The sequence below is a fragment of the Peromyscus maniculatus genome, chromosome 1, assembly GCF_049852395.1.
Source record: "Peromyscus maniculatus bairdii isolate BWxNUB_F1_BW_parent chromosome 1, HU_Pman_BW_mat_3.1, whole genome shotgun sequence".
In the NCBI taxonomy this organism is placed as follows: Eukaryota; Metazoa; Chordata; class Mammalia; order Rodentia; family Cricetidae; genus Peromyscus; species Peromyscus maniculatus.
In genome coordinates, this window is record NC_134852.1 from 140,659,178 (window position 1) to 140,673,715 (window position 14,538).

At 46.6% G+C, this 14,538-nt stretch overlaps 1 protein-coding gene across 15 annotated transcripts in view; it reads right to left on the reverse strand.

Annotated features, from left to right (window-relative positions):
* Nucleotides 1-14,538, reverse strand: part of Fgfr2 (fibroblast growth factor receptor 2) — a 108,857-nt gene that overhangs the window by 59,174 nt on the left and 35,145 nt on the right. For all 15 annotated transcript variants that reach the window (XM_015995892.3, XM_076553664.1, XM_076553653.1 and 12 more), the window contains 2 exons: nucleotides 11,666-11,835; nucleotides 1,658-1,781 (listed from right to left, as the gene is read on the reverse strand). In XM_015995892.3, coding sequence (XP_015851378.1) covers nucleotides 1,658-1,781; nucleotides 11,666-11,835 — 294 coding nt within the window. The remainder of the gene's footprint in view (nucleotides 1-1,657; nucleotides 1,782-11,665; nucleotides 11,836-14,538) is intronic.

Here is a 14,538-nt window from a genome sequence, read left to right on the forward strand (position 1 = left end):
ATATGACTTTCTGTTTAACTTTTAGTTAACCTAAATCTTCAACTAAGCAAAACTATGCAATTTGGTTAATCCCACATTGAGGAAGGTTTTTAATGGTTCTCGGGCAGCTCAAGAATTTGCAGAATCTTCCTTTAAATAGTTTACATTTTATAAAAGGACAGAAATACTCATAAGTAAGATAATATCCAGGTCCTTGCATAGGAAATGATGTAGGAGAGTCCATGTTTACAGAGTAAAGTGGGTAGCCACATTTGTGGAGTCACCAAAGGCCGTGAGAAATCAAACCCGGTTCTTGGGAACTCTTGAGTTGAGACCTCAGGCAACGGTCTGCACACGGAAGAGAAACCCAAAGAAATGACCAGGGAGAGGAAAGGAGTGAAGTCAATTCAGAGCACAGACAGCTTCTATAGGGAAGGGCTCTGAACCCACCATCCTCACAGCACAGAGAGGCCTGGCCGCAGACTCCTGTCGGGGTCTGTGCGCAAACACAGACTACCGACTCAGAGTTGACAGGACTTGGAATTGCCTAGGAGACAAACCTCTGGGCAAGTCTATGCAGGAGTTTCTAGATTAAGTTAATAAAGGTGGGAAGAGCCACCCTACAAGTGGGCACCCCACTTCATGGACTGCAAAAAAAGAGGAGCGAGGGGCCTTGTTCCTGACTCCACGCCATTGCCACCATGACAGACTCAAGCTGTGAGCCCAAACGAAAGGCTCCTTCCATGGGTCACTTTCGTTGAGTGTTCTGTGCAACAACAAGAAAAGTAACTAATGTAGCAACCAATCAAATCTCTTCATTAGTCACAAAAACTCATGATAACCAGTAAAACTTGGGAGGAAACGTTCCTTTTGGGAACTACAGGATGTGTAACCTTAAGATGGGTAACAAAAATGATCTACTTATCTATGACAAAAACATATTTGTGAGTTCCCTTTACTCAGAGAAATGTCTTCCAGGAATAGATATTGAACTACCTAATGACCATCTCTGACATTGGCTTTTTTCTTCCAGCCAGGCACAGGCTCAATCATTATATTAACTTTTTCTTTACTCTTCAGTCAATGTGGTAAGTTGTCCTTCTTTAAACAATGTTGCCTCTCTATTAAAAATCAAAATTTTCCAGGGGTGGAAAGGCGGCTCAGCAGTTAATAGCACATACTGCTCTTGCAGAGGACCTGGGTTCCATCCTCAGCATCCACACTGGGTGGTACACAATTGTCTATGGCTCCAGCTCCAGGAGATCCAATGCCCTCTTCTGGACTCTACAGGCACCTACACTCAATTGCACATAGCCACACACAGACACACACTTATATACATAATTAAAAGTTTCCCTGCATACACTAAGATTACTCAAAGTAATCTTAGTTTCCAGAATGAGATGTTTTATACTGATTATTTTATACTTTTATACTAATGAAAGATAATGCTTCGGAACCAAGAAGATTCCCCTGAAGCCCATAAAACCTGGCTACCCAGGAGATAGAACACAGTCATATGACAGACACAACCTTCTCAGATGATATCTCATGGATACAAAAAAGAGACAAACTGATTCTCCCTAAGAGTGAGGAGAAAATACCCTCACTGTGTCATTTTAATTGAGTCAAGCTAGGATAGATTGGCGGTGTACTGCTGCCCAAGAGGCCAACTCACCGACAACATCCAGGTGGTATGTGTGGTTGATAGACCCGTACTCATTCTCCACGAGGCAGGTGTAATTGCCTTTGTCCGATGGGACCACGCTCTCCATGATAAGGCTCCAGTGCTGGTTTCGTACCTGAAAAAGCCAAAGGAAAGGTGATTATTTATAACAAATCTAGCACCAGATACCTGTGGTGTGCTTTCTTGACTTAAAATGAAGTTGGCTGGGGCTAAGAGTGGACATAGCCTGCTCAGCACCCACATGGCCTGGGTTCAATTCCAGGGGAAGTGGGTGGAAGTAGAAGATGTGGAGGAATTGTAACCTGCCCTCACAATTAATATTCAGAATGGTGATGAATGATAAGAGAGGTTTCCCTAGAACAGCCTGGCGGGCAGGTAGTGGCATACTCTGAACACACAGGGCTATCCAGGAGGACACAAAGGTGTGCTCCCCGTCTTGGATTTGAGGTTCCATTAGGAGAACCCACATGGCCAAGAGGTCCAAATCACTGATCCACACAATGTCATATCTGACTGGCAGGCAAACTACTAAGGCCACCCTCCCAATGGGAGCCTGCAGTCCCCAGAGCACCATGGAACCACCTGGAGCCAACACTGCTGATCACCAGCTGTATGATCACACTTTCTGCCTTAACTAACTTTAAGACCCCAAGAAACCCTTGGGTCAGATCTATTCTTGTTCCGAGAGCTTCTTGTTTCTTTCTCTGGGACCCCAGATCTGTGGAAGTTTCAAGAAGTTTCAACTGGGACCATGGGTCTGCCCTTCTCCCTTCCTGCTGGGAGACGAATTCCCAGAATTCCAGGCATGGGAGCAAGGACTCCAAATGACTTATCTGTTTGTAAGTGCCTTGAGACTTTCCAAAGATAAGAAGTGCATATAAAATGGGCCTATTGTGAGTCCCACCCACAGCCTGCCAGCTCACACTAGGTTCTAATGTTCTCATCTTATGAGAACCTAAACTAGAGAGTAAGGAGAGTCACAGTCACCTCACAGCCACTCCCTTCTAAGAAGAGAGGGCAGGGCAGTCGTCCCATGATGCACCTGCGAATAGGGGTAAGCATATGCCGTGACTGTTACTGCAGGGGGGGGGTTACTGCTGCTGAGCTCAACACCAAGGTCATCGTTCCCACCAGGGTGTCACATGGTGCCACTGAGGTAAGGAAGGGGCTGGATCCCTTTTAACAGCACAAGCAAAGGGTTGGGAAGGAGGCCAAGCATCACCTTGCTTAGATGCCACTGACTCCAACCCTTGCACAGCTGTGGAGTTGCCTCAGAGTCCAGCACCGGAAGGTGGCAAAGGAAAACCAACTCACACGCGAGATAGGTGGGGAGAGGGAACGAATCTGAGGGCTTCAGGCTGATAACAGAGAAAGTCTGTGCTCTTCAAAAGACTCACATAGGTCTCCTTGCAGGACCTGCAAGACAGCCTGAGAGAAAGAAAGATGCCTTCCTCGCAGGTAAAAGTAAAAGTTCCCTACCCCAGACAGTATCAGTATCCTGCTGGGGGAAACAACATGCCAAACTCCACGGTCTAATTCCAGGAAGCGATCTAATTCCCGTCCCAGGGTGCTACCTGAAGCTGGCACTCTGGAAGATGGGGAGGAAGTAACAAGCTCTCTTGCAGAACTCAAGGCAGACCCTCTGCATCCCAGGATCTCAGGAATATCAGAAACGGCTCTCTCCTTGCCAGCCACACGGAGGGTAATTTGGGGATGAAGCCACAGGCTCCAGAGTCACCAAGCCTCATAATCCAGCCTTGAGCCCTGCTGTAAATATTCAGTTCTTTGAGCCCCCGCTCAAATGTCATGCCTGTAAGCCTTTAATCATGGCAGCGTCTCACTCTGGACCCCATCCAAACTGTCAATGTCTTTCTTGTGCCTGGATTCAGACTCTGGCACATGGCATATTCCAAATGGATTTGCCCCTGAACTGTTAAGGGAGGTGACGTTGGCTGTCCAAGACATCAGATCTTGGCTTGGGGCAGCACAGCCTGGCAGCTGCCTTTCTGGATACCACGACCACCACTCCACCTCTCTTGCAAAGCACATGGTCTGCTAGGTGTTTCCTTGGGTCTTTGGCATTCTAAGAAAGAGCCCTGAATATTCATTTCTTGGAGACACACTACAAATATCAATAAGTTAGCATGCTATTATATGCTATTACAGTAAGAAGCACATAGACCAAAGTAGGTATCTCCACCCTCCTAGAACCTTATTACTCAATCAATATCCCCCACATGAAGTGCTGTTCATATTTTCTTTCTGACACCACTGCTCCCAACTAAATTCTTTGACACACCATCAAACCCAAATTTTAAAGCTGTGGCGTTTTTTCAAACAGATGCTCTTAGAAACCTCCAACAGTGGGAGGTAGATGCTTCTGTTGTAGAGGAAAGCCTCCTCTTAATTAGTGAGAGTAACGGCGAGCCAAACAACCCCAACAGCAATTCTGCAAGAAATGAGACACCGAGTTCGGAAACGTATTAAATCAGTGTTTGCACACCAAGCGTCTACGTGACCTGAGGAGGGTACCCTTGCAGCGAGCATGTGAACGGCACCTCGCCCTTCAGTGTGCTCTTCTCAGTGTCTCAGATTTGCAGGGCCACAATTATTTTGTCATTTGGGTCAAATGCATATACATTATTTTTGCTTTCAGAGAACAGGGAATATAAATATCGCCCCCCCAAACAAAAAATCTGAAAAGCTGTTCAACCTCATTAGCAATCAAGGGAATGCAAATTAAAACAATAATGAGACACTTGTTCACCAGCTGATTAACAAAAATTAGGAAGATCAGTGTCACTTTCGAACTTGGTGAGTGAATATAAGGGAATACAGAGACAAATGGAAAACTGCAACATAAAGCCAGAGAAACCAGTCCGAGGAATAATTTGGTGGCACCCATTAAAATTAATGACATTTTTGTTGTTGTTGTTGTTTAACCCTGTAAATGTTACGTCTGGGTATCTTGTCTGCACAAAATAACCAGTCTAGCCAATCAGCAAGTTCAAGGTTCAGTAAGAGACCTTGTCTCACCCAGTACAATAGAAAGTGACTAAGGAAGACACTTGATGGCCACCTCCAGCCTCCAAACACGTGTGTGCACACAGAAGCACACAGACACACGAACTGAAAGAGCAGGGCTCCTCAGCCGTCTGCTGGGTCCTAGATCCTGCTCTGGAGAATGTCCCCATCTGGATCTCTCTAGCTGACCAAGGACAAAAGGCCAGGGACAGGAGGAGCCCTGCATCAGGCAGCATATTCCTGGAACTTTGTTTTCATTCCTGCCCACAGCCAAATTTGTGTGGAATTCATCCTCATTTTCCCGCTGCCAAGAAACAGAACTGGTGAGCAGAGCTCCAAAACTATGTTCACCAAGGTCTTTCTTGAAATAACATTTCAGTATTGAAACAAAGCAGACTGACGCTAAGCCCCTGAGCAGTTAACGTGGAGCACGAAAAACAGACTCCACAAATGGTCCACACCCCACCAGTGTGAAGAGAGAAGGTGGTCCAGACAGTTGGTTTGGTTTGTTTCATTTTCCCAGACTCTCCGGCTGTCTCAAACCTCTCTAAGTGCCTGTGAAGGCTTCAGCTATGCCCGGGTGACACAGGGCGTGAAGACTTAACATCAATGCAGAATCAAACATCTCACCTGAGAGTCGAGGGTCAAAGGCCCCAGCTGTCACCTGGATGTTTGGCTTCCTCATTGCAAAACAACAAAATATTCAATGATTTCCAAATACCCAGGTGTGCACTACCAAGTGGAATAAACATCCAGAAGCTGTACCCTGAGCCAGCTCGGAGGAAGTGTCCATGTGACAACAGATGCCCCTGTGACTTCCCAGAAAATAGCAATCGCTGAAGCCTGGGCTTCAGAAAGGCCGTCTACAAACACACCCGCTGTTGTTAAGATGTTTGGAATCTGACTATTCCATCTCAAGCCCCGTTTCCAGAAGGCTCTTAGGGATGTCAAGCCATTCCTTCTGGATGGAATTGTGCGCGGGGCTCACACATGTGGCGGGACTGGCACTCGGGGCTGCTGGTCATCACCCGGAAATGAAGGCAAACACTCGTTAATGCTTAAACCAGCATTGATGGGTAGCAGTTTGCTTTGCAGGGGGCCTGTCCAGAGAGCAGGGCGGCACCATCAGTTCTGTACCGCCGCTAGTGGAAACAGAATCTCTTCACTCTGCCCAGTCAACAACCCCCGAATCTCTGCAGAGCAAGTGGGACTTACACTGCAAAATGCCAGGGTGCCCAACTCAACAGCCTGTTGCCTGAGCAACGGGGCATCGGCAGCGGGCATCTCACACCTTGCGATCTCAGCTCTTTAACAATGCCGACCTTCAAAACCTGAACAAAGAACTGTCCAGCGAGTCCACTAGGTATCCACCCCAGAGAACTGAAAGCAAGGACTCAGATGCACAGAAACGATCACAAAAGGTGGTAGGTACATCCATTTGATGCCATAGGAATCAACCATAAACATGAAATGCGTTTTGACTCAGACAATAACACAGATGAATCCTGAATACATTATATGATGTAAAATAAGCTGGGCATAAAAGGCGAACACCCTGTGATTCCATTTACATGAGGTCCTGAGAATAGGCAAATTCATAGACAAAAAAAATAGACTTGAGGATCTCAAGTACTGGGGGAGGGGTAATTTCTTAATGGGTGCAGAGACTTTATTTAGAGTAACAAAAAAGTTTTGGAGATAATAAAAATGGATAAGCAATATATGGTTATTATAGGTATTCTAGGACAATTTCTGGTGGGTATTTTTTTAAGTCTCATAATCCAGAGAGGTGGCAGAGTTGGAAGAATACAGAGAGAGAGAGAGAGAGAGAGAGAGAGAGAGAGAGAGAGAGAGAGAGAGAGAGAGAGAGAGAGAAGAAAAAAACACGAACCATGCTTCTGGTCAAGCTTAACTTCGGTACCAATTGCCCTCCCCTCCGCCTCTCTGACATACTAAAAAATACGGATGCATGCGGTGGTGCATGGCTAGTACCTAGCACTAGGCGGTAGAGGCAGGAAGACTGAGTTCAGCGGCAGCCTGGGTTACACAGTAAGTTGGAGGCCAGTCTGTCTCAGTTATCCAGTATGTCTCTAATTAAACGGTAATACTAAATGCAGGATGCCAAATATTGCTACACTGAAATTAGTCTTGGTCCTTTTTTGGGGGGTGGGGGTTGTTTTTTGTTTCTCCCTTCCAGACAGGGTTTCTCTGTGTAGCCTAAGCTGTCCTTGGCTGTCCTGGAACTCGCTCTGTAGACCAGGCTGGCCTCGAACTCACAGAGATCCACCTGCCTCCTCTTTTTAAAAATACTTAATAAATTTTTATTTTAATCAATGTGTATTATGTGGGAAAGATATGTGTATGAAAGTGCTGGTGCCCTCAGAGGCCAGAGACACACTAGATCTTTGGGTGCCCGGAACTGAACCCAGATTCTCTGGGAAAGCAGTCCATGGTCTTAGCCACCAAACCATCCCTCCAGCCCAAGTTCTGGTCCCATTTTTTCAATTCCCTGATTTCAAGTGATTTTGTGTTTTTCCTTCTCCCTAGGATGGCCCCATGCACAAGTCATTCCAAAGCATGCTGGGGTGTGGTGGCCAAGGGCCACGAAGCCATAAACAAGTCAGAAGGGTGTGCAGGCCTGGCCTGGCCATCAAAGCCGAGGTGGGCTCCAGAATGACAGGTTTATGAAGAAACAAGAAAAGTTTCGCAAATAACCAATGTTCCTTTACGGAAACATCCAGGTCTCTGGCTTTCTGGAAAAACACACTGTGGAAAACTTGACACCTTGCTTCATTAAGAGGCAAACAGGCAGGAATCAGAGGAGTCAGGGGTTGGGACGCGGCAGGCCCTCTCTGTGGGGTTTGAGTTAGGTAGGTCTCTTCAATTAAGTATCTCTTGAATGATGACAGGACTCAGTGGGTAAAGACCATCCCCTCCAAGACTGGCGGCTTAAGTGTGATTCCCTAGGACCCATCTGGTGGAAGAAAAGAACCAGCTCCCTCCCACAGGTTGTCCTCTGACCTCCACATGATACACCTATACACACATATACTAATAAGCAAGCTTTTTTTTGTTTTTAAGTAGGTCTCTCCTTTCAGTTCTGAGGGATGCAGAGCTACAGCTTGTTTCCACACAGCACCTCAGGGCAAGTGCTGGTAGGTGCATTTGTTTAGAAGTCCACATAGCAATGAAAAAAAAAAAAAACAAAAACAAAAACAAAAAAAGATGCCCACGCAGGGACCAAGACACCCAGCACTGTCCCGTGAAGGCCCAGGTGAAGTCTCAAGTAGACAGGTATCAGGCAGGCAGATACACCAGGAAGGGGACCAGCCCCAGGAGAAGGGACCTCCCATGCTTCGAGCCAGGAACCTGGACGGGTTTAGCTTGTTTTCAGCAAGAATTATGCTTTAGGGAACCATGTTTGCCAAGCTGAAAGCTGTGACTTTCCTCAGTCCCAGAAGCCCCTGGGGCTCCACAGAATTTCTAAATTCCCAGTGTCACCAAATAAACATCCTATGGGTGTCAACCTTAATTGCCCTGTTGTGAAAATCTCTATTGCACCATCATTTACATTGGACAGGTCACCTCAGGGGCCACCAGGCCACAGCCTCCTCCTGCGTGCACCAGAGAGATCAGGAGAGCAATGGTGGCAGGACCACACATTCCAAAGGCCGGCTTTCTCTTTCTCCTTTTCACCCCCTTTCCTTCATCTTTTGCGGGGGCGGCATGCATAAGTATATGTTAAGGTACAGATGTGTACGGATGCCACATTTGCCAGGTCAAATCTGGGGCTCCCCCTCCCCACCTTATTCTTTTGAGACAAGACCTCCCACCAAACCCGAGGCTCACTGAATGGACAAGGGGAGCTGCCGGCCAGTGAACGCCAGCCCTGGGAGCGCACAGGCACACACTAGCATAGCTGGCCTTTGTCACGGGTTCAGGTATCGAACTTGGGTCCTCAGGCTTGTAAACATTTTACCAACTGACCCCAGCCCTCGGAAAAAAAAAATTTTTAACATCAAAAAAATTTTTTAACATCTCTTTGGATTTAGAGATTAGTCTCTAGTCACTCAAATTCCTTTCTCTTTGCCTCCAGAGAAACAGCTCAAACACTAATTAACGAAAACCCTCAGGGTGGGGTGGGAGGGCTGGAGAGATGGCCCAGGGGTTAAGAGCACTTGCTGCTCTTGCAGAGGACCCAGCACCCATAAGGCAGCTCACAGCTGCGATTCCAGTTCCAAGGACCTGATGCCTTCTTCTGAACTGAGGGCACCAGGCAGGCTTGTGTGCACAAATATACGTATGGGCAATACCCATACACATAAAACAATTTAGATAAAACATTAAAAAAAAAAAAAAGAACGGTCCACAGGCTACAGCCACTCTTCAGGGTCCTCCTGGGTGTTCTTATTCAGCGCGATGCTGTCACGGGTAATTAAAATTACCTGCACCTGTTAAAAATCAAGGGCGTCCCCTCATTAAGCCCCTGCGCCTAACAGCTCCATAATCGTAATCACTCATTCACATTTGCAAAGTGTTCCTTATCCATAATAATGATGTACAGCCCATTTATTTTAAGACCAAGAGTCTCTGGAGACTCACGGGCTCGCTTTGTACTTGCTTAGAGGCTGTTTTTCTGAGGAGAATTAGGACTCTGACCACCATTCTTACAGTAAAACTGCATTTAAATAGTCCAAACCGCCTCAATTGTATGAGTTTCCGCAAGCCAGGACAGTAAGCCAATGGGGGGGGGGCAGAGTTTAAGTGATGAGACCCTCCCCCCCCCTTTTTTTTTTAATAATTTATTTAATGTGGATTGGTTTGAAGGTATGTGATCCCTTAGAACTGAAGTTACAAACAGTTGTGAGCTGTCCTGTGGGTGCTGGGAATTGAACCTGGATCCTCTAGAAGAGCAGCCAGAGCTCTTAACTGTGGAGCCATCTCCCCAGCTCCCGGTGACCCTCCTTTTCTAAGCAGCAATGACTTATAAAACTTTTTTCTATTTGTTATCTTTATTTATTGATTTTAGGGTCTAAACTAAGAAGGAAAGGACAAATCAACCTCACGACTCCCGTTTCTACTAACAAGTAGAAGTCACGGTTGATGAATGAAGAGTTTCCACGTCTGAGGTCCAGCAGACCTACCAAAGGGCAAACATTTTTACCAAAGCAAATAAGCCTTTGAGGATGAAAGCCTGCCCTGCTGGCCTCAGCTCTCTGACGATGGGAAGGAAGCCCACATACGCTCTGCAGGGTGGCATGGGGGCTGGGTACCATAGTACCAGGCTACACACAGGGAGAGACCAGTCTGTTCTTCCACACACCTTCCAATGCTGCCTCCACGAACGCCTCCTTTTAAGAACTGGGCATTGGCGCCTTCTCTCTACCCATGCTGGAAGTTTCTTAGATGGGTCTTAGTGATACCCGCACTCTTGGCACTCATGCCCCTGCCTCATCTCCTCCCTGGGGACCCATTTAATAAAAGGGAAGAGCAAAAGGGCTGGGCCATTGCTTCCATGAGGAGGTGACAGAAGGCTGACATCTTGGTCCTTCCACTCTGGCTCCTTCGTCTGCTTACCCTGAAGATGACCACTCTCTCATGTTGTCACTTGCTTCGTGTTGGCCCATGTGGCAAGGAGCAAGACAGTGACTGCTAATGGCAACTGAACACTTCCTTCCCTGGTGTAGCCTTTGAGGGAAAACCCAGCCTTAACTAAAACCTTGCACAGTCCTGGAGAGGCCAAGAGAAAAGACCCCACACCAGGCTGCACTCGGATTTGCAGTAAGACTGGAAAGCCACAACCTGGAGCACCTTGTTACACAGCAACTGATAACCGATACACCCTCACCTCTTCTTCCAAATGCACAGCAGGCTTTCATAATAAGGTTTCCTTAAATCCTCTTCCCACCCAAAATTCTTAAAATTCTATCCATGCTGAGTAATTTGAAAATTCCATCCCTCTCTTTCAAAGAAAAAAAAAAATATCTTTCCAACTAATCCTCAAACCTTTCTCTGTTCCTCTTTTTTGCTTCTTTTTTTGGTGGTGGTGGTTGTATGTAGGCCTGGCTATCCTAGAGCTCACTGTGTAGAGCAGGCTAGCTTTGAACTTAAAGTGATCTGCCTGCCTCTGCCTCCTGAGTCCTGATTAAAGGCATGTGCTACCACATCTGGCTGCCTGGTGCTCCTTTCTCCCTCTTCTCCAGTTGTACTAATACCACATTTCCTTTCATGCCCACCCGATGCAACAGGCACTTGAGACCTCGTCTTTATCAGCAGCCTCCAAACGCCAGCTCTTAAGTTGGTCTTCCTGCCAAACCAGGGCTGCTCCGACTGGAGGCCGTGTCCAGCCATGCTCGCTTTAGCTTTCCCAGTGCCTAGACAGTGTCCTATGTAAGGACACTCAATCAATGATGCTGAATGGATGAGCAGAACTATACTTAGCATCCCAAAAAGTCCTCTCAGGGATGTCACAGAGATCCTGTTGCCCAACTCCCCAGTGCCTGATGAGACTAAAAATTTTAGGTCATTCTCTGATGGGCCATTGAGCATCTCTGGTGATGGAGAAGGGGGGGGGGCTGCTTCTGTCATTGTCCAGCGTCTCCCCCCTATTAACACATACCAGTTCACACTCCCTCCTCTAACCCAAGCTATTCGCTCTTAATACAACCCCACCCTCACAGGGCAGCTGCGCCAGTTCCAGTTTTACAGACCATAAAGCATATAGAAAACAGACCCTCAACTTTCGACCCCCTGGTTATTAAACTTTCCTCATGTAAAGAAGAATGCAAACGGGGACTAACTTTAAAATTACGGGGGCGTCCAGGGTGATCTTTTAAACGTATCAAACGGTGACGTGACCGATTACAATAATTACGTCGTTTTTAAAAATGCCCATTCCTTCTGGCCCTGCCAACTTCAGAGGACTTTGAAAAATAAACATTTCAGAAGTACAGGGCTTTCGAAGCTTGGTCCTACCTTATAGCCTCCGATGCGGTGCTCCTGCTTGAACTCCTTCCCGTTTTTCAGCCACCTCATTGTGGGCGTTGGATTCCCCCCAGCGGGACAGCGGAACTTCACGGTGTTGGCGGCAGGGACAGCATGCAGCCGCTTCTCCATCTTCTCTGTGTTGGTCCAGTAGGGTGCTCCTGAATCGGAAGACAAATGACAGGCGGTAGGTGAAGGGACAGCCTCACCAACCCCAGAAGGTAAGGCTGCTTTGTGGTACAAGAAAGGACCTGATTTCCTTTGACTCTTTGAATAATATTTATGTTAGGAAACTATTTTCAAAAGTCTGGTCCAGCTGGCCTAGCAGAAGGTCCCCAGAGGGGCTGCTTATTGGGTTATGACTATTAACAGGGGGGAAAAAAGCATCTGAAGCACCTTCTCTCTTGTTCCTGTCCGGTGCCAAAAAGTAATTTCATGTCAAATCATGCTTTAAAATGCTACTTTATATTCACAGAAACAGCCCATGTAATAGCAAGGGCTCAGTCCTCCAAAAACACATCATTTTAGATCACCACGCCTATTAAATGGTCATATATACACACTGTAAAAATAAACTGTCCTCAGGGACCACATAAACTTGCCCATCAGAACTTTCTTTCTGTGTGGGCATGAGTATAAAGGGTGTTCATGTGTGTACGGGCACATGTGCATGTGTGTGAGGCCAGAGGTCAACCTCAGGTGACATTCCTCAAGTGCTAAAAGCTAAGTGACTTGTTTTTTTGAGACAAAGTCTCTCAGTGGCCTGGAACCTAACCAGCAAGTTAGGCTGGCCTGCCACTGAGACCCCAGGGATCTGTGTGTCTCTATTTCCCTAGGATTGGGATTACAAGCATGTGCCATCATGCCAGGCTTTTTCTAACATGGGTTGTGGGGCTCTAACTCAGACTCAGGTCCTCATACTTTACAGAGCAAGTCCTTTACCCACTGATCTAACACTCTAGCCAGCCCCGAGCAATCTTGTAAATGGTGATCAATAGCATAAATTATCTTAGCATGATAAAATGATCCTGGGAGCTATCATTAATTTCCTAGCACCTTATTCGATAAATCAAAATGCTGTATTGCTAAGTATAGCTTAATTTTTTTAAATGAAAGAGATCTTTTTTTTTCCTTTCCAGTGGTGCTTATGAACACTAAAATCCCCATGCCATGGCTAAGCTTAACAGGAGGTGACTAATCAAATGCTGAATAAGTCATGGCTCCTAAATGGCCCTCACAGTCACAGGTACAAGTGATTTTTTTTTTTAAGCTCAGAAAAAGAGGTAGATCTTTCAATGACCAAGTAACAAGTAAAGTACGTTTTATAAACAGGTGCCGCACCATCAATCCAGAATGCTGCTATCAATTCTTTATGCCAGTACTAATGGCTCGAGCCTACTCGTGACCCAGTATTTGTTTGCCAAGCATTGTTCTAAGAGCGTGTACATGCCTAGCATGTGAATCCTCACAACTCAGTGGGGAGCCGTTACCGTCCCTGTTGCAGGTCAAGGAAACTGAGGCACTGAGACCTTACCTGCAAATAGTCACAGCACTAAAAGTCTCGCAACTGAGATTTAACCAAGATCAGCCTGATGCCCAAGTCCCAATTCCCAGCCCCAGTCTCCTTGTTAACACTGACCAGCTTCACCGAGAAGCCATGTCTTCGAGCATGCCTTCTAGACACTGAACACTAGATCTGAAACAGTCCGTTAGGGAGAACACGTCAAACTTCAGTGTTGTCCAGAACTTCCGGGCAACAATTATACTTTCCCCATGGTGAGGGGCAATAGGAGCGGCCCGCTCACTCCACAAACCAGAGGCAAAATGGTCCCAGCCAAGGAGTGAATTTGGCAGTCTCCCCTCTGGCACCTGCTGGGAGAGGATCAACCTGCACAGCCAGGCTCTCCTGTTACAATCCCTCTCTGGAATAACCGCCCCTGCCCCTGGCTGTCTTGACCTTGCTTTTGACACCTGCTAGGAGAGGCAGGGCTGGGATGTCTTATCAAGAGGGCACTGTATCTTCTTCATGCTAATACATTCCCAAGTGGCAAAGTGGTGGGATGTAGGTGGCAACCTCACGACACTAAGATGGCAAAACCACAGCTGCTCACCCATTTGGAGCAGAGGGAAAGTGGGGAAGGGAGGGAGGGGGAGAGGAGGGAGGGGAAGGGAGGGTAGGGGAGGGGAGAGGAGGGGAGAGGAGGCCAAGCCAGAAGAAAAGAGGCTACACTATTTCCTTTCAATCCAGTTGCATTTGTGATATGCATCTTGAGGACCTTGTAGCTAGGGCACTGGATACTTGTAAACACATCTATTCTTCTGAGAGTTCACCAGGGGAACCACTGGACTCCTACTTATCACAAGACCCCAAGGACCTGGCATACCCTGAAACAATCATCTTTCATTTGAAAAAGCTTCTACTTAGAAAAAAAATCCATCCAAAGCCACTGAAAGCAGTCATTGAGATCCCAAAATAAATAATGAGCTTTGTCCCTACACAAAGACTTTAACAAATCTGACCTAAATGGAAAGCATACCTCATGCTGTCAGGTGTCTGGACTCATGTCATTTGTTTAAGTAAACACAATGGCCTATTCACACGAATTAGCTAAATATTAATGCAGTCACTCTTTCAGATAGCATCAATTACTGCTGGGCTAAGCTCTGGAATGTCCTTTTTTTAAAAAAAAAAAAACATAAAAGAAATCAACAAATAGGTGCTTACAAACCATTACGCATGATTTTCATGTTCTTTCTCTGAGGTCAAAAAGTAGGAGTTGGCCTCAGGAACTAGGAATGTTCTTCACTACTCTAAGCCATCCATGAGGCTGCACCACCGCAGGGGACTGCCCCCCCCCCCAGCC